This window comes from Canis lupus, chromosome 4 (assembly GCF_048164855.1).
Source record: "Canis lupus baileyi chromosome 4, mCanLup2.hap1, whole genome shotgun sequence".
NCBI classification, from domain to species: Eukaryota; Metazoa; Chordata; class Mammalia; order Carnivora; family Canidae; genus Canis; species Canis lupus.
In genome coordinates this window covers 43922205-43940896 of record NC_132841.1, presented here as the reverse complement: position 1 = coordinate 43940896, position 18692 = coordinate 43922205, and the positions used below count along the sequence as shown (strand labels likewise).

The 18692-nt window shown below is 46.5% G+C and overlaps 1 protein-coding gene across 1 annotated transcript; it reads left to right on the top strand.

The window, feature by feature from the left end:
• Positions 1–311: 311 nt before the first annotated feature.
• On the top strand, positions 312–2279 carry FBLL1 (fibrillarin like 1). The gene has a single exon (XM_072822832.1). It carries the CDS (start codon positions 312–314, stop codon positions 1272–1274), a length of 963 nt encoding a protein of 320 aa, XP_072678933.1. The 3' UTR covers positions 1275–2279.
• Positions 2280–18692: the final 16413 nt, after the last annotated feature.

Sequence of the window (18692 nt, the reverse complement as noted above, 5' to 3'; positions counted from 1 at the left end):
CGGCAGCGGGTGCGGGTGCGGGTGCGGGTGCGGGTGCGGCCGCGGGGATGAGGAGGGGGGAGGGGGAGGGGGGAGGCGAGGCGAGCGCGCCGGCGGGGTGGAGGGGGCGGGGGGTTCCGGGGGCCGCGGGGTCGCGGCGGCGGCTGTGATGTCAGCACGTCGGCCGCCGCGTCCCAGGGCGGCTCGGGGCGGGGGCCCGCGGTCGAGCAGCTCCGCCGCCGCCGCCGCCGCCGCCGCCGCCGGTCGCTGGCCCACGCGGGACCGCCGCCCGCGACAGCAGCCGCCCGGGTGCCGGGTGCCCGGGGCGCGCCATGAAGTCCGCGCGCAGCTCGCGCGGGGCGGGGGCGGGGGCGGGGGCGGGGGGCCGCGGCGGCTGGGGCGGGGGCGGGCGCGGCGGCGAGGGCGGCCACGCGGGCAAGGGCGGCTCCGGGGCGCGGCCCCGTGTCCTGGGCGGCCGGGGCCGGGGGCGCGGGGGCGCGGGCGGCGGCGGGGGCGGGGGCGGGCAGCGGCGCGGGGGCGCGGCGAGGAGCAAGAGCCGCCGCAGGAAGGGCGCCGCGAGCGCGTCGGTGGAGCCGCACAGGCACGAGGGCGTGTTCCTCTACCGCGGCGCGGAGGACGCGCTGGTGACGCTGAACATGGTGCCGGGCCAGTCGGTGTACGGCGAGCGGCGGCTCACGGTGACCGCGGGCGGCGTCAAGCAGGAGTACCGCGCCTGGAACCCCTTCCGCTCCAAGCTGGCGGCCGCCATCCTGGGCGGGGTCGACCAGATCCACATCAAGCCCAAGTCCAAGGTGCTGTACCTGGGCGCCGCCTCGGGGACCACGGTCTCCCACGTCTCCGACATCATCGGCCCCGACGGCCTGGTCTACGCGGTCGAGTTCTCCCACCGGGCTGGCCGCGACCTGGTCAACGTGGCCAAGAAGCGAACCAACATCATCCCGGTCCTCGAAGATGCCCGGCACCCCCTCAAGTACCGCATGCTCATCGGGATGGTGGACGTGATCTTTGCCGACGTGGCCCAGCCCGACCAGTCCCGCATAGTGGCCTTGAACGCCCACACCTTCCTGCGCAACGGGGGCCACTTCCTCATCTCCATCAAGGCCAACTGCATCGACTCGACTGCGTCCGCCGAGGCGGTGTTTGCCTCCGAGGTGAGGAAGCTGCAGCAGGAGAACCTGAAGCCCCAAGAGCAGCTGACGCTGGAGCCGTACGAGAGGGACCACGCCGTGGTGGTCGGCGTCTACCGGCCCCTCCCCAAGAGCGGCGGCAAGTAGCGCCCCGCGCGGGCGGCGCCTGCGCCCTCTGCCGGGCCGGGCTGCGTTCAGTCGGCCCGCGAGTGTGGCCGTGGGCCGGGTCGTTTGTTGTTTTCCTTTGGTCCATTGAGTGGCACAAAGAAGCAGTACCCAGGTGCATCAGTGAGGCCAGTTTTGCCGCAATAACCATCAGTCCCTAAATCTCCGTGTCTTCGAATCCCTCAAGAGCTAAAGGGCGAGCTGGTGATAGGAACCCATCAAGGAACAGCCGGAGAGTTGTGCTTCAGTCGCTTAGGACCCTGATGTCCCCGGGCTCCTCCTCACGCGCGCGTTCTCATCACGGGGGCAAGGAAGGGGGGAAAGAGCTGGGGAACTGCCGATGGGCCTGTGAAGTCCGCCTTGGGGCCCAAGGACCGTTTCGGTTTACGTTGGCCAAGTCGCATGACCAAGCTGGACTCCGGGGAATGGCGCTGGATATTGATGGATGATGGTATAGTGTAACGCATCCAGTCTGTCTGACTCTACGCCGGAGTTCTAGTACACTACGTGTGTTTAGTCCTTTACTCTTCAACTAAGCCCTTTTGCCTTCTCTCATCACCCCCGCTGGGATGGCTTTGTTAACCATTTCCCTTTTGTTGTAAAGCAACAAGGGCTTCTGAAGGGAAACTGGTTGCCCAAGTTTGCATAACCAGTTAGGAGACTGAATTTAAATCCCAATCTTTTGGGCTCTAAATCTACTGCTATTTCCTCTATACCAGTGGGATCATACCTCTCACCTACATGGCCCACACTGGACAGGCTGCAGGTCCCCACATGTAGACACACAAAGAACAGAGTTCTGTAGTTGCGCTGTGTTCTTTCTTCCACCTCTCTGTGCTGTCCTTTGACTTCAAAATAACACAACCAGGCAAGGGGGTACGATGTGGGCCTACTTTGCAAAGTGTTCCCATTGCAAGGCGTGACATACCCGAAATGGTATCACCAAGTGTCTTGTCTGAGAAACAGCCAGAAAAATGACTTCAGAAAGTATCTGTTTCTGAAGGGCATTTCCTGCAGACCTTGAGTTGCTGGGCTCGTTGCGTTCAATTCTGAAGTCCAAAGGGACTGGGAGAGTAAACAGTCCCAGGGAAGCTGGGAATGTTCCCAAACCAGACCTTTAAAAAGAGATTTTATTTATTCATTCACTCATACATTCAAAACAAAACAAAAACACATTGCCGAGGTCATTGATAGTGAGTCTGGGAATGATTGCTCACTAATGCATTCTTTGGAGAATGGTTCTGCCTTCCTAAAGATGTGCTGGGGGCAGAGATTGCAGTTAGTCTGCATTTTCTGAGAGGATATTTCCTGAACAAAATGGGATAAGTCAGATTTTTTAAAAGGCATCCATCCGGGATCCCTGGGTGGCGCAGCGGTTTGGCGCCTGCCTTTGGCCCAGGGCGCGATCCTGGAGACCCGGGATCGAATCCCACGTCGGGCTCCTGGTGCATGGAGCCTGCTTCTCCCTCTGCCTATGTCTCTGCCTCTCTCTCTGTCTGTGTGACTATCATAAATAAATAAGAATTAAAAAAAAAAAAAAGGTATCCATCCCTCCACTCCTCCCCTCCTCCCCCACCACATGCACACCAATGCTATACTGCAGGGTGTGAACTACCGTTCAGATTTCTTGGCCAGTTGGACTCGGAGAATAGGGGGAATGGAATAAATGCCTACAAAAACCCAAACCAATCATTTCAAAAAAAGAATGTGAACTCTTCATTACAACTCTACAAAGCAAGGATCATTATTTCCCTTTAACAGATGAGAAAACTGCGGTTCAGAGAGATGACATGACTTGCTTAAGATTCTCTAGTAGGGCTTGCAGCCAGAAATCAAACCCATAGGAATCTGACTCCAAAACCCTTTCTTCAATCCTAGGCTTATTAACTTGATGCCGGGATGAATCCCCGAGCTGGGGATGGACTCCCAGGAAACTTCCATGATATGACAGGATCCGGTCCTTCTCAGAGTCAGCTCAGCCTCAAAAAGGAGCACTTGGTTTTTCCTTACAGGGAAAACTCAGCCTCTTTCCTTGGCATGAGCCCTCCCATATACACACAGGGACAATTTATAGTCCATGTCTGAAGCTGCTTGGAGTGGGAATATCAGAGGAGAAATGGGACACAAATAACCTCCTTAGAGAACGTCTCTGAGTTGCAGATGGGTTTCCGGGCCAATGGAAGAACACTGTAAGTATCAAGAGAAATATGGGACTAAGAGCTAAGGGAATAAAGGAAGGAAGCTGGAACTTGGTTTGGAGAATTAAAGGCAGGTAAAAAGTATGGGACTGGAACTCCAGTTGGGCAGCGAGGCCCAGGAAGTCAGCTGCAGTGACACTGGGCACCCAGGATGCTCAGAGCCAAGCATGCTTGGGTTCCTAGAAGGTATTCAATTGTGATCTCTAGGGGTCTTAGATCGCTTAGGCCTTCGTCACAAAGTACAGTCTGGGTTGCTTAAGCAATAGATATTTTCTCACAGTTCCGGTGGCTGGCAGACAGTCCAAGGTCAAGGTGCCAGCAAGATTGGTTTCTGGTGAAGCTCCTCTCCTTTGCTTGTTGATGGCCTTTTCTCTGTGTGTTTGGTATGGGAGGTGGGGAGGGCAGAGGCAGAGCTACCTTTGGTAGCTCTTTCTCTTCTTATAAGGACACCAGTCCTATGAAATTAAGGCCTCACCTTTATGATCTCATTTAACCTTAATTACCTCTTAAAGGCCCCATCTCTAAGTGCAGTCACACGGAGGGTTAGATCTTTAACACTTGCCTTTGGGGCAACACTGTTCAGCCCATAACACAAGAGCGGGACAGGAACCTTCGGCTAAAACGCCGGTCTTACTGGCTTGTGAGAATTGACTGAGGAAACCAACATGCACCGTGAAAATAACTGGACCGAGTTCTGCGTGTTGTCTCTCCTACCTTTCCTCTCTTGTCAATATAAGATGACAAGGTAGCTGAGAATTAAGAATTAGCATAAAGACCTGGAGAGAACTTAGCAGAGCTTTCAGAGGGCCCTGATGTTCAAGCTGAAAGGTGGATGGAAATTGCTACTGATTTTCAGAGAATCAGCAGCCCAGCACAAGCCACACTGAAGCCTGGCCTGAGTGTCAGCACATGGCCAGCGGCAGTCACCTCTGCAGCAGGTGCAGGGATGGAAGAGACTGGTATTCAGAGATAGGAGTGATGAACTCCACGCCAAAGCAAGTCAGCAGAAGCTGGGGGTGCGGAGAACACACAGATCCAGTCTCACCTATCCTCATCATCACCATAATGTCTGTCAGCCTCCTCCTGCCCAGATGTCTCCTGAGATGAAGGGAGGAAGGCTAGGGAGGGAAAAGACCCGAGAGACTGGACCTTTATCCAAAACTGGAAGAAACCAACTTCCTTTAAATTGGCAGTCTCCTTCCTAGCTGCAATCCTGCTACGCAGCAAGATGCACATCTGAGCTGCAGTGTGTATGTTTGGATTCTGCTTCACTCATATTTTTCAAGTACTTATGAGGTCTCAGGCAGAGAGCTAAGCATTATTTGGTTTTGAAAGATATTTTAAATTTATTTCTTTTTAAAAAGATTTTATTTATTGAGAGAGAGAGAGAGAGAACACAAGGGGGGGAGCAACAGAGGGAGAGGGAGAAGCAGGCTCTCTGTTGAGCAGCAAGCCAAATGTGGGGCTGGATCCCAGGAGCCAAAGGGAGACAGTTAACTGACTGAGCCACCCAGGTGCCCCAAAATGTTATTTTAAATTTAATAATAAGAACAAACATACCAGGAAAATACTGAAATGAAACCCTGTAAAATGGACACTGGTATTGAAGCTACTTTTAACATCTGTATGGTCTGGAGCAAGAGAACACACGAAAGCCCCTGGCCTGTGGCCTGTCCCTTCCTCTTTCTACCCCTGGCCTACCCCACACCCTGAAAGGCCTCATACACATGTCTGCAGCTTCCTAGCCTTCAAGTCCAAGATCTGTCCCCATGCCCTTCAATAAACAGCCTCCTTTAAGGCACCCCATGAGGCTAGAGTTACAAACTGGAAGTGTGGTCCACTCTCAGGAGGACTGGACCAGGGAAAAACAATAGAAGTAGGCCCAGGCTGCTCAGGCTGGGTTCTGGTGCTTGATGCATGTTCCAGAAGATGGGGACATGAGCTCCTGGGATGCATGGCACTTATTGCCTTTGGACTCCTTGCCCTAGGGGTGCAAGGTGCAGAGAGAAGAGACGCAAGCCAGAGCAAGCCAGAGCAAAGCCCTGTAAAGTACAGAGCCTGGGGCAGGGGCCCTGGTTGCTGATGTCTTAGACTGGCCCCTTCGCCTCTCCACCCACCCACATGTCAACACTCCTTCTTAAGGAGGCAAATCCAACTCTTCCAAGTAGTCTTCCAGGCCTTTGGGCTCACAGGAAATCCGTCTTCTGAAAGGATTTAGCTTGTGGTTGGGCTAGCACTTGCTATGCACATTTACTATGCTTCCAGACACATTATTGAACTAACCACCCTTTGAGAGGCAAGTATTATCACCCCCATATGAAAGGTAAGGACACTAAGCCTCAGGAAAGTGATATGAATCCTCCAACATGGTTTATTTAGAACGTGGGAGAGCAGGGTGCCTGGGTGGCTCAGTCAGTTGAGCATCTGACTATTGGTTTCAGTTCAGGTCATGATTTCATGGGCTGTGAAATGGAGCCCTGCCTGGGGCTCCATGCTTGTTGGGGAGTCTGCTTGAAGATTCTTTCCCTCTTCCCCTTCCTCCACTCTCTCTTTCTCAAATAAACATATTAGAGAGAGAGAGAGAGAGAGAGAGAGCGCACCTGGGTGGCTCAGTGATTGAGCATCTGCCTTCGGCTCAGGTCATGATCCCAGGGTCCTGGGATGGAGCCCCATGTTGGGCTCCCTGCTCAGTGGGGAGTCTACTTCTCTCTCTGTCCCCCTCCTTGCTCGTGCTCTCTCTCAAATAAACAAATAAAATCATAAAAAAAAATGGGAAAGCAGGATTGTGTTGCTTCTTTAAGTTAGTGAAATTAAAATCAGGTGCTCTACGGAAACACTGGGTCTCCATGTTGTCAGTCCTGCAGGTGATTCTATTGTGCATCCAGGACTGACACCTACTATTTAAACTTCCATACCATTCTTTTTTTTTTAATATTTTTTATTTTATTATTTGAGATAGAGCAAAAGAGCACAGAAGGAAAGGGACAGGGAGAAGCAGACTCCCCACTGAACAGAGAGCCCAATGTGGGGCTCGATCCCCGGACCCCAAGATCACAACCGGAGCTGAAAGCAGATGCCCAACCGACTGAGCCACCCTGGCACCCCACTTCCATACCACTCTTATAATTGATTGGGAAAGCAGATTTAGTGCAGTATTTTGAATAACTGGAACACAATAGCTGAGCTTTTCTTTGGTGCCTGCTGGTACTCGGGGCCTCTGACAGCACAGGATACTCCCCAAGATTCCAAAGAGGAGGAGGGTTGAAGTCTGTGCCTGAAAACAAAGTTATTAATGTTCCTGTCCATTTGGCCCCTGAGAGCTGCATGCAGATCATATTGTCAGGAATCCAACTGAGCTGGGAGAGAGCTGAGCTCAGGTGTCCAAGTGAAGTCTTTAATTACTGTAACGGAATAAGCAAGAGGCTAAAACTAGAGAACGTGCCGACTCCCCCTGTTTTATTTCCCTCCGTGGAATGGCCCTGTCTGAGGTCAGGGGACTGAGAGGTCCGTGGGGTGGGGGCTGGGGGTCATCTTGCTGTTTCCAGCACCTGGAACAAAAGGCTTCAGCAATTTTGTGGACCTTGAGGTGGGCGATGGGAGGGATGAGGGGAAAGGTGAGGAGTGAAGTTTTGAGTTCTGAGTCAGAGAGAGAAAAAGCGTCCTCATTTTCCCTGGCTGCCTCCTGCAGGTGGCAGAGATGCCTGAGGAAGACTCTAAGGCCTCAGATAAGGAGACCTGGAAACAGAGGTCTACCCTGTCGGGTAGAAATGTAAATTTACCTGGGAAGGGGCGGCGGGCGAGGCCTTCAGAGAGTGCAGTGTGCAGGCTGTGCACCCAGTCTGGCACGGGGAGGCACCTGCCCCCAACCCCACCCCATGTCTGCTGCGGGAAGCCTTTGCGATCACCTCTGATCAGACGTGAGAGACTGCACACTCCTAGTTGATCAGGAGCCAGGATCTAGGAGTTCTCAATACATAAATTGTTGTGAATGGGCTTTTCTGTCTTATGAGCAAAAACAATGATAGATTTCTTTCCAAAATATTGCCTTTGCCTTTTTCTTTGTACTTCTCATGCTTGCCATTTCTATTCCCTGGTGGCCGTCAAGCCTCCCATCTGTCCATTAGATATTTTTCCACCTACTGCTTCCAGCCAAGCCTCTGCCTGGAGGTCTTGTGCCTTGAAAACGTCACCTAGAAATTCTGGGGATCCTCTGATTTATAGCCAGTCAGAAGCACAGGTAACAACCCAAACTTCTTGTTGTCATCTGAAGTTGGGAGGGCGGGTATCTTGTGTTACTGAGCCCTCTGCCTATGGGATCTGAGGCTCTCTCCAGATAAAGAATGTCAGAATTGAGTGGAATCGTAGGACAGCCAGCTGGTGTTGGAGAATTAGTTGTGTTATGGAAAACAACCCCTGTTTTTGCTTGGTGGAGTTGGGGCACAGAACCAACTTAGGAAGTGATCAGGTCATGAGGGCAGAGCCCTGTCGAATGGCATTAGTGCCTTATACAAGAAATGCCCAAAAGATCTCTTCCCCGTCTGCCATGTTGAGGGCACAGCAAGAAGCTGCCATTCTGCAAGCTGGAAGAGGACTTTTACCAGAACCCAACCATGTGGACACCCTGATCTCAGACTTCCAGACTCCTGCACTGGGACAAACAGGATTCGGTTGTCTATAAACTACCCCTTCTGTGTCATTTTGTTACAGTAGTCTGAAGGACTAAAACAGGCTGGCCTTCAAAGCCCTCCAAAGGCCAAATTTTGACTACTTTGATCTTGTTTATATCACTCTGAACATTATGTTTTAGCAACTCTGAGTTGCTTGTATCATCTTGTGTTTCAAACTTACAGGCCTTGCTCATAATTACTACTTCCTACAGTCTACTTTCTTCTCCACATCACCTATTTGACTTACTCTTTCCTCATACTTTAAGACTTAGCTCAGACATGTCCTGTAGATAGTTTTCCCTGTCTCCTCTTTTGTCCATCCATCCCTTTTCTGCTTAGGCTAGAATAAGTGCCTCGCTTCCCTATTCCTGTTGTTCTGCATTTCATTTGGTTAAGGAATTTACATCTTATTAAAGTTGTTGTTTGTGGTAAAAAAAAAATTCTAGTTATATGCCGTATGTATGTGGTGGAGTGTTCTATCTCTGCCACAAAGGATGGCTTCCAGAAACGCTGGACAAGAAGAGCTGAGGAAGAAACCAAGAGTTATTTTTATGGAGAGAACCATGTCTTCCTCATCTCCTCCTGTGAGTCTAATTTTCTCTTACCCAAACCTCCTTCCTTCCCACTTATTTGTCCACCTCACTGCCCTTAGGAATGGTAGATCAATCATTCAACCCCATGAGGGCCCCCAACACTCTGATCCATCATTTTTTTAAATTTATTTTTTATTGGTGTTCAATATACCAACATACAGAATAAGCCCCAGTGCCCGTCACCCATTCACTCCCACCCCCCGCCCTCCTCCCCTTCTACCACCCGTAGTTCATTTCCCAGAGTTAGGAGTCTTTACGTTCTGTCTCCCTTTCTGATATTTCCCACACATTTCTTCTCCCTTCCCTTATATTCCCTTTCACTATTATTTATATTCCCCAAATGAATGAGAACATATAATGTTTGTCCTTCTCTGACTGACTTACTTCACTCAGCATAATACCCTCCAGTTCTATCCACGTTGAAGCAAATGGTGGGTATTTGTCATTTCTAATGGCTGAGGAATATTCCATTGTATACATAAACCACATCTCCTTTATCCATTCATCTTTCGATGGACACCGAGGCTCCTTCCACAGTTTGGCTATTGTGGACATTGCTGCTATAAACATCGGGGTGCAGGTGTCCCGGCGTTTCATTGCATCTGTATCTTTGGGGTAAATCCCCAACAGTGCAATTGCTGGGTCGTAGGGCAGGTCTATTTTTAACTCTTTGAGGAACCTCCACACAGTTTTCCAGAGTGGCTACACCAGTTCACATTCCCACCAACAGTGTAAGAGGGTTCCCTTTTCTCCGCATCCTCTCCAACATTTGTGGTTTCCTGCCTTGTTAATGTGCCCCATTCTCACTGGTGTGAGGTGGTATCTCATTGTAGTTTTGATTTGTATTTCCCTGATGGCAAGTGATGCGGAGCATTTTCTCATGTGCCTGTTGGCCATGTCTATGTCTTCCTCTGTGAGATTTCTCTTCATGTCTTTTGCCCATTTCATGATTGGATTGTTTGTTTCTTTGGTATTGAGTTTAATAAGTTCTTTATAGATCTTGGAAACTAGCCCTTTATCTGATATGTCATTTGCAAATATCTTCTCCCATTCTGTAAGTTGTCTTTTAGTTTTGTTGACTGTATCCTTTGCTGTGCAAAAGCTTCTTATCTTGATGAAGTCCTAATAGTTCATTTTTTCTTTTGCCTTCGTGGATGTATCTTGCAAGAAGTTACTGTGGCCGAGTTCAAAAAGGGTGTTGCCTGTGTTCTTCTCTAGGATTTTGATGGGATCTTGTCTCACATTTAGATCTTTCATCCATTTTGAGTTTATCTTTGTGTATGGTGAAAGAGAGTGGTCTAGTTTCATTCTTCTGCATGTGGATGACCAATTGTCCCAGCACCATTTATTGAAGAGACTGTCTTTCTTCCAATGGATAGTCTTTCCTCCTTTATCGAATATTAGTTGACCATAAAGTTCAGGGTCCACTCCTGGGTTCTCTATTCTGTTCCATTGATCTATGTGTCTGTTTTTGTGCCAGTACCACACTGTCTTGATGACCACAGCTTTGTAGTACAACCTGAAATCTGGCATTGTGATGCCCCAGATATGGTTTTCTTTTTTAAAATTACCCTGGCTATTCAGGGTCTTTTCTGATTCCACACAAATCTTAAAATAATTTGTTCTAACTCTCTGAAGAAAGTCCATGGTATTTTGATAGAGATTGCATTAAACGTGTATATTGCCCTGGGTAATATCGACATTTTCACAATATTAATTCTGCCAATCCATGAGCATGGAATATTTTTCCATCTCTTTGTGTTTTCCTCAGTTTCTTTCAGAAGTGTTCTATAGTTTTTAGGGTATAGATCCTTTACCTCTTTGGTTAGGTTTATTCCTAGGTATCTTATGCTTTTGGGTGCAATTGTAAATGGGATTGACTCCTTAATTTCTCTTTCTTCAGTCTCATCGTTAGTGTATAGAAATGCCACTGATTTCTGGGCATTGATTTTGTATCCTGCCACACTACCAAATTGCTGTATGAGTTCTAGCAATCTTGGGGTGGAGACTTTTGGGTTTTCTATGTAGAGTATCATGTCATCGGCGAAGAGGGAGAGTTTGACTTCTTCTTTGCCAATTTGAATGCCTTTAATGTCTTTCTGTTGTCTGATTGCTGAGGCTAGGACTTCCAGTACTATGTTGAACAGCAGTGGTGAGAGTGGACATCCCTGTCTTGTTCCTGATCTTAGGGAAAGGCTCCCAGTGCTTCCCCATTGAGAATAATATTTGCTGTGGGCTTTTCGTAGATGGCTTTTAAGATGTCGAGGAATGTTCCCTCTATCCCTACGCTCTGAAGAGTTTTGATCAGAAATGGATGCTGTATTTTGTCAAATGCTTTCTCTGCATCTAATGAGAGGATCATATGGTTCTTGGTTTTTCTCTTGCTGATATGATGAATCACATTGATTGTTTTACGGGTGTTGAACCAGCTTTGTGTCCCGGGGATAAATCCTACCTGGTCATGGTGAATAATTTTCTTAATGTACTGTTGGATCCTATTGGCCAGTATCTTGTTGAGAATTTTTGCATCCATGTTCATCAGGGATATTGGTCTGTAATTCTCCTTTTTGGTGGGGTCTTTGTCTGGTTTTGGAATTAAGGTGATGCTGGCCTCAGAGAATGAATTTGGAAGTACTCCATCTCTTTCTATCTTTCCAAACAGCTTTAGGAGAATAGGTATGGTTTCTTCTTTAAACGTTTGATAGAATTCCCCTGGGAAGCCATCTGGCCCTGGACTCTTGTGTCTTGGGAGGTTTTTGATGACTGCTTCAATTTCCTCCCTGGTTATTGGCCTGTTCAGGTTTTCTATTTCTTCCTGTTCCAGTTTTGGTAGTTTGTGGCTTACCAGGAATGTGTCCATTTCTTCTAGATTGCCTAATTTATTGGCGTATAGCTGTTCATAATATGTTTTTTAAAATCGTTTGTATTTCCTTGGTGTTGGTAGTGATCTCTGTTTCTCATTCATAATTTTATTAATTTGAGTCTTCTCTCTCTTCTTTTTAATAAGGCTGGCTAACGGTTTATCTATCTTATTAATTCTTTCAAAGAACCAACTCCTGGTTCTGTTGATCTGTTCCACAGTTCTTCTGGTCTCGATTTCGTTGAGTTCTGCTCGAATCTTTATTAACTCCCTTCTTCTCTTGGGTGTAGGATCTATTTGCTGTTTTTTCTCTAGCTCCTTTATGTGTAAGGTTAGCTTTTGTATTTGAGTTCTTTCCAGTTTTTGAATGGATGCTTGTATTGCGATGTATTTCCCCCTTAGGACTGCTTCTGCTGCATCCCAAAGATTTTGAACGGTCGTATCTTCATTCTCATTAGTTTCCATGAATCTTTTTAATTCTTCCTTAATTTCCTGGTTGACCCTTTCATATTTTAGCAGGATGGTCCTTAACCTCCACGTGTTTGAGGTCCTTCCAAACTTCTTGTTGTGATTTAGTTCTAATTTCAGACGATCCGAATCTTTTGGTATCGGTTCAGACCCGATTTGTGACCCAATATGTGGTCTATTCTGGAGAAAGTTCCATGTGCACTTGAGAAGAATGTGTATTCAGTTGAGTTTGGATGTAAAGTTCTGTAGATATCTGTGACATCCATCTGGTCCAGTGTATCATTTAAAGCTCTCGTTTCTTTGGAGATGTTGTGCTTAGAAGACCTATCGAGTATAGAAAGAGCTAGATTGAAGTCACCAAGTATAAGTGTATTATTATCTAAGTATTTCTTCACTTTGCTTAATAATTGATATATTTGGCAGCTCCCACATTCGGGGCATATATATTGAGGATTGTTAAGTCCTCTTGTTGAATAGATCCTTTAAGTATGATATAGTGTCCCTCTTCATCTCTCACTACAGTCTTTGGGGTAAATTTTAGTTTATCTGATATAAGGATGGCTACCCCTGCTTTCTTTTGAGGACCATTCGAATGGTAAATGGTTCTCCAACCTTTTATTTTCAGGCTGTAGGTGTCCTTCTGTCTAAAATGAGTCTCTTGTAGACAGCAAATAGATGGGTCCTGCTTTTTTATCCAGTCTGAAACCCTGCGCCTTTTGATGGGGTCATTAAGCCCGTTCACATTCAGAGTTACTATTGAGAGATATGAGTTTAGTGTCATCATGATATCTCTTCAGTCCTTGTTTTTGTGGAATGTTCCACTGAACTTCTTCTTAAAGGGGAATTTTAAGAGTCCCCCTTAAAATTTCTTGCAGAGCTGGTTTGGAGGTCACATATTCTTTTAGTTGCTGCCTGTCTTGGAAGCTCTTTATCTCTCCTTCCATTTTGAATGAGAGCCTTGCTGGATAAAGTATTCTTGGTTGCATGTTCTTCTCATTTAGGACCCTGAATATATCCTGCCAGCCCTTTCTGGCCTGCCAGGTCTCTGTGGAGAGGTCTGCTGTTACCCTAATACTCCTCCCCATAAAAGTCAGGGATTTCTTGTCTCTTGCTGCTTTAAGGATCTTCTCTTTATCTTTGGAATTTGCAAGCTTCACTATTAAATGTCGAGGTGTTGAACGGTTTTTATTGATTTTAGGGGGGGATCTCTCTATTTCCTGGATCTGGATGCCTGTTTCCCTTCCCAGATTAGGAAGTTTTCAGCTAGAATTTGTTCAAATACATATTCTGGTCCTCTGTCCCTTTCGGCGCCCTCGGGAACACCAATTAAACGTAAGTTTTTCTTCCTCAGGCTGTCGTTTATTTCCCTTAATCTATCTTCATGGTCTTTTAATTGTTTGTCTCTTTTTTCCTCAGTTTCCCTCTTTGCTATCAACTTGTCTTCTATGTCACTCACTCGTTCTTCCACCTCGTTAACCCTCGTCGTTAGGACTTCTAGTTTGGATTGCATCTCATTCAATTGATTTTTAATTTCTGCCTGATTAGCTCTAAATTCTGCAGTCATGAAGTCTCTTGAGTCCTTTATGCTTTTTTATAGAGCCACCAGTAGCTGTATAATAGTGCTTCTGAATTGGCTTTCTGACGTTGAATTGTAATCCAGATTTTGTAACTCTGTGGGAGAGAGGACTGTTTCTGATTCTTTCTTCTGAGGTGAGGTTTTCCTTCTAGTCATTTTGCTCAGTGCAGAGTGGCCAAAAGCAAGTTGTATTGGGAAAAGGAGAAAAAGAGAGGAGAGAAAGAAGGAAAGAAAAGAGAAATAGAAAAGAAAAAAAAAAAGGAAGAAAAAAAAAAGAGAAAGAAAAAGAAAGGAAAAAAAGGGTGGGGGAAGGAAACAAATCAAAAAGGAAAACAAAACAAAACAACAACAACAACAAAAAGAACCACGGGGGAGTATCTTCTGATTCTGTGTACTTTAAGTCCCTTGACTTCCCCTGGAACTTGTCCGTCTCGCTGGTCTTCTGGGGGAGGGGCCTGTTGTGCTGATTTTCAGGTGTTAGCAGTTGGGGGAGCTGCTCAGCCCCCTGCCTGGTGCAGGGCTCAGTGGGGGGTGTTTACCCCGTGAGGTCCCAGGAGGAACAGCCCAGGTGGCGGGGCCAGCTCTGGAGCCCGGATTCAGCTCTGGCAGGAACTCCGGAGCTCTCCGTCTACAGGCTCCGGGGCGGGGCCGCTGATCTGCTCAGATTGGGGCAGGAGCGTCCTTGCTGTCCTGGGCCCTCCCGGCCTCTGCCTGTCCCGGGGGGAGGCCGGATCCTGGGCTGTGTCCGGCGCCCTGTGCTCCGGGTCTGCGCTGTTGGATTCGCGCTCCCGGGCCGCGCAGCCCCCTCCGCGGAGCCGCCGCCCGAGCCCCCCGAGCTGCTCCCGCCCCGCAGCCCCCTCCGCACGGAGCCTCTTCCTCTGCCCGAGCCCCCCCGAGCTGCTCCGGGTCCCGCCGTGCGCTGCAGCCCTTAGGGAGCTCGGCGCACTCTCCCGGGGCGCAGTTGCTGTTACTGTCCCGGGGAACCCGCGGGCATCCCCGCCCTCCTGGGTCCTGCTCCAACTCCCCACGAGCCCCTTTCCGCCCGGGAAGGTCGGTGCAGCTCCTGCTTCTCCGGGCCGGGGCTCTCCTGTCCTGGGGACACTCGCCCCGTCCTCAGCCCGGCTCCTCGCGGGGTCCCTCCCCCTTGGAGGCCTTTTGTGTCTTTATTCCCCGCCCCACCCCACCCCCCCCCGGCCTTCCTACCTTGATAGAAGCGCGAACTCTTCTCCCTGTAGCATTCCAGCTGGTCTCTCTTTAATTCTCAGGCCGAATTCATAGATTTTCAGGATAATTTGAAGGTTTTCTAGGTAATTTGGTGGGACAGGTGATTTGGGGACCCTACTCTTCCGCCGTCTTGCGCCTCCTCCTGATCCATCATTTTTTACCCCTCCTTCAACTCCCTGCTTCCTGTCCCCAAGTTCTCCCCTCCTTCCTTACCAGGCTAAGATATCACGGCCCAGTATAGTTATTTCCTGGCTGAATTCCTTGTCCAATTCTTTTCTTTTCTTTTCTTTTCTTTTCTTTTTTTTTCTTTTTTCTTTTCTTTTTTCTTTTCTTTTCTTTTTCTTTTCTTTTCTTTTCTTTTCTTTTCTTTTTTTTCTTTTCTTTTCTTTTCTTTTCTTTTCTTTTCTTTTCTTTTCTTTTCTTCCAATTCTTTTCTGAACCCACCTGTTTCTTGGAGCATATGATCAAATGGAAACAAAGCTGCCAATATATATTACTAACACTCTTTTTTTCAACTTCTCCTAAGGTCCCAAGTTAACTGGCACATTACCTACCCTCCAAGTTATCAGGTGACTAAAGCTTCACTTCTTCATAACATGAATAACCATCCTTTTATCCTGGCACAGCTGCTGGCCCCTCGTCCAACGCCACATATTTTAGGTTTTTGGCATTTAGTGGCATTCCACTTCTGATCCAACTTCTGTATCAGTTGGGATAGGTATATACGTGGATTATATCAGGTGATAGGTATATCAGCTGTGGTAAGCACGCTCTGTGCCTAAATGAACAATTTATTTTCTCCCTCATACTGACTGCAGCACCTTCATTATCTGGTGGGTGAGTGAGGAGATAGGGCCACTGCTAATTTTAGTCACTTAGCGCCTGCTCTGTCATAGCTTGATCTCTATCTTAAATACTGCTGGTTGTTATAACAGAGGGAAGATATGGCTCTGGAAGGTCTCAAACAGGTGATTAAGTGATCTAGCTGAGAAGTAGGGCACATCATCTCCAATCACAATTCACTCACTAGTTGGCCAGAACTAGTCATATGAATCTACCCAAACATAAGGTTGCTAGGAAGTGCAATCCTACTTACTATGTATCTGAAAGGTGGAATGCTGAAATTTTCTGCTGAACGACATTAATGATGACAACAAGAAGATACAATTATTAACCTCATCCTGCATGTAGTGAGACACATGGAGTCAAAAAATTTGGCTAATATCATGTGCCTCATAAGTCAGAGCAGGATTTAAATCCATGCCCCAGAATATTTGCTTTTAACCACTACTCTACACTTTAAGCCATCAGCAAATAACTTTTGTCTTCTTGTTATTATCATGTAATTTAATTGTGATGTGCTCAGAGAATGTGGTCTTGTTTTTTTTTTTGTTTGTTTTGTTTTTGTTTTTAAAGATTTTTTTTATTTATTCAGGAGAGACAGAGAGAGAGAGAGAGAGAGGCAGAGACACAGGCAGAGGAAGAAGCAGGCTCCATGCAGGGAGGTTTATTTTTTATTCTATTCCATTGATCTATATTCTTTGCCAGTACCAAACTGTTTTGATTATTACAGCCTTGTAATGTAACTTGAAGTCTGGAATTGTGATGCCTCCACCTTTGCCTTTCTTTTTCAAGATTGCTTTGCATATTTGGGGCCTTTTTGGCTTCATACAAATTTTGGCATTGTTCTAGTTCTGTGAAAAATGCTGGTGGTATTTTGACAGGTATTGCATCAAATGTATAGATTATTTTCGGAAGCATAGATATTTTAACGAATATTTGTTCTTCCAATCTATGAGCATGGTATGTCTTTCTATTTCTTTGTGTTGTCTTCAATTTCTTTCATCAGTGTTTTATAGTTTTCAAATACAGATCTTTCACTTCTTCAGTTAGGTTTATTCCTAGGTACCTTATTCGGGGTGCAGTTGTAGGTGGGATTGTTTTCTTAATTTCTTCTTCTGTGCTCCATTGTTGGTGTATAGAAATGCAACAGATTAAAAAAATGCAACAGATTTCTGTACATTGATTTTGTATGCTGTGACTTTACTGAATTCATTTATTATTTCTAGCAGTTTTTTAGTAGAGTCTTTGGGGTTCTCTGTTAGAATATCATGTCATCTACAAAGAAGGAAATTTTTATTTCTTTGTTACCAACTTGGATGCCTTTTAATTTTTTTTCTTTTTTTTAAACTTTTATTTATTTATGATAGGCACACAGTGAGAGAGAGAGAGAGGCAGAGACACAGGCAGAGGGAGAAGCAGGCTCCATGCACCGGGAGCCTGATGTGGGATTCGATCCCGGGTCTCCAGGATCGCGCCCTGGGCCAAAGGCAGGCACCAAACCGCTGCGCCACCCAGGGATCCCTTGGATGCCTTTTATTTCTTTTAGTTGTCTGATTGCTGTGGTCAGGGTTTCCAGTACTATGTTGAATAAAAGTGGTGCAAGTGTGCATCCTTTACTTGTTCCTGCTCTTAGAGGAAAAGATTTCAGTTTTTCATCATTGAATATGATATAATCTGCAGGCTTGTCATATACAGCCTTTATTATGTTGAAGTATATTCCTTCCATACCCACTTTATTCAGAGTTTTTATCATGAATGGAAGTTGAATTTTGTCAAATGCTTTTTGTAACTATTGAGATGACTATTTGATTTTCTCTTTCTGTTTTGTTAATGTGGTTAGGCGAATGTAATAACAACTATGCTATGGAAACCCTATTTTGTTAATGTGGCATATTATGATTGCTTTGTGGATATTGAACAATTTTGCAACACTGGAGTAAATCCTACCTGCTCATGGTGAGCAGGAGGTATTTTTAGATGTTTATAGAGAATAGTCCTTTGCCACTGCAGCCGGTTGTAGTAGAGCCATTTGACAAAGTGGGTGAGGTCTTTTGGGTTGGATGTCCTATCTGATGCCAGAATTCTTGGGCCTTTTCTTAAACAGAGGATTGATTACTTTCTTGGCCTCCTGCTTCTTCACAACAGCAGGGGCTGAGGCCATCTTCTTTCTTTAGCCTTCTTTCCTTTCAGCATCTTGGATGGCTGGAGGAGACAGCTTAAAGTAAGTATTGATAGGTATTTGTTATCATTTTGTTAATTGGTTTCTGGCTGTTTTTGTAATTCTTTTCCTTTCTCCTTTTGCTCTCTTCCCTTGTGATAGGTGACTTTCTCTAGTGTTATGGCTGGATTTCTTTTTATTTTTATGCATCTGTTTTAGATTTTTGGTTGTGGTTACCATGAGGTTCATATATAACACCCGATGTGTATAGCAGTCTATTTTAGGTTGATGGTCATTTAACTTTGAACGCATTCTCTCTTTTTTTTAAAGATTTTATTTATTTATTCATGAAAGACACAGAGGAGAGAGAGAGGCAGAGACACAGGCAGAGGGAGAAGGAGGCTTCACACAGGGAGCCCGACGTGGGACTCGATCCCGGGACTCCAGGATCACACCCTGGGCCAAAGGCAGGCGCCAAAACTGCTGAGCCACCCAGGGATTCCCAACTTTAAACACATTCTAAAAGCATTGCAATTTTTCTCTGCCCTCTCCCACAAGATTTATGTATTTCACATCATCTTATTGAGTGTCCCCTAATTATTGTAGATATAGTTGAATTTACTATTTTAAATCTCCTATTAGCTTGATAATGATTGATCTATTACCTTTACTATATGTTTGCTTTTACCTATCAATTTTTTCTTTCATAATTTCCTTCTACTTGTGGCCTTTTATTTTCCACTTAAGTCCTTTTAATATTTTGTGTACATCTGGTTTAGTGGTGATGAACTCCTTTAACTTTCCTTTGTCTCT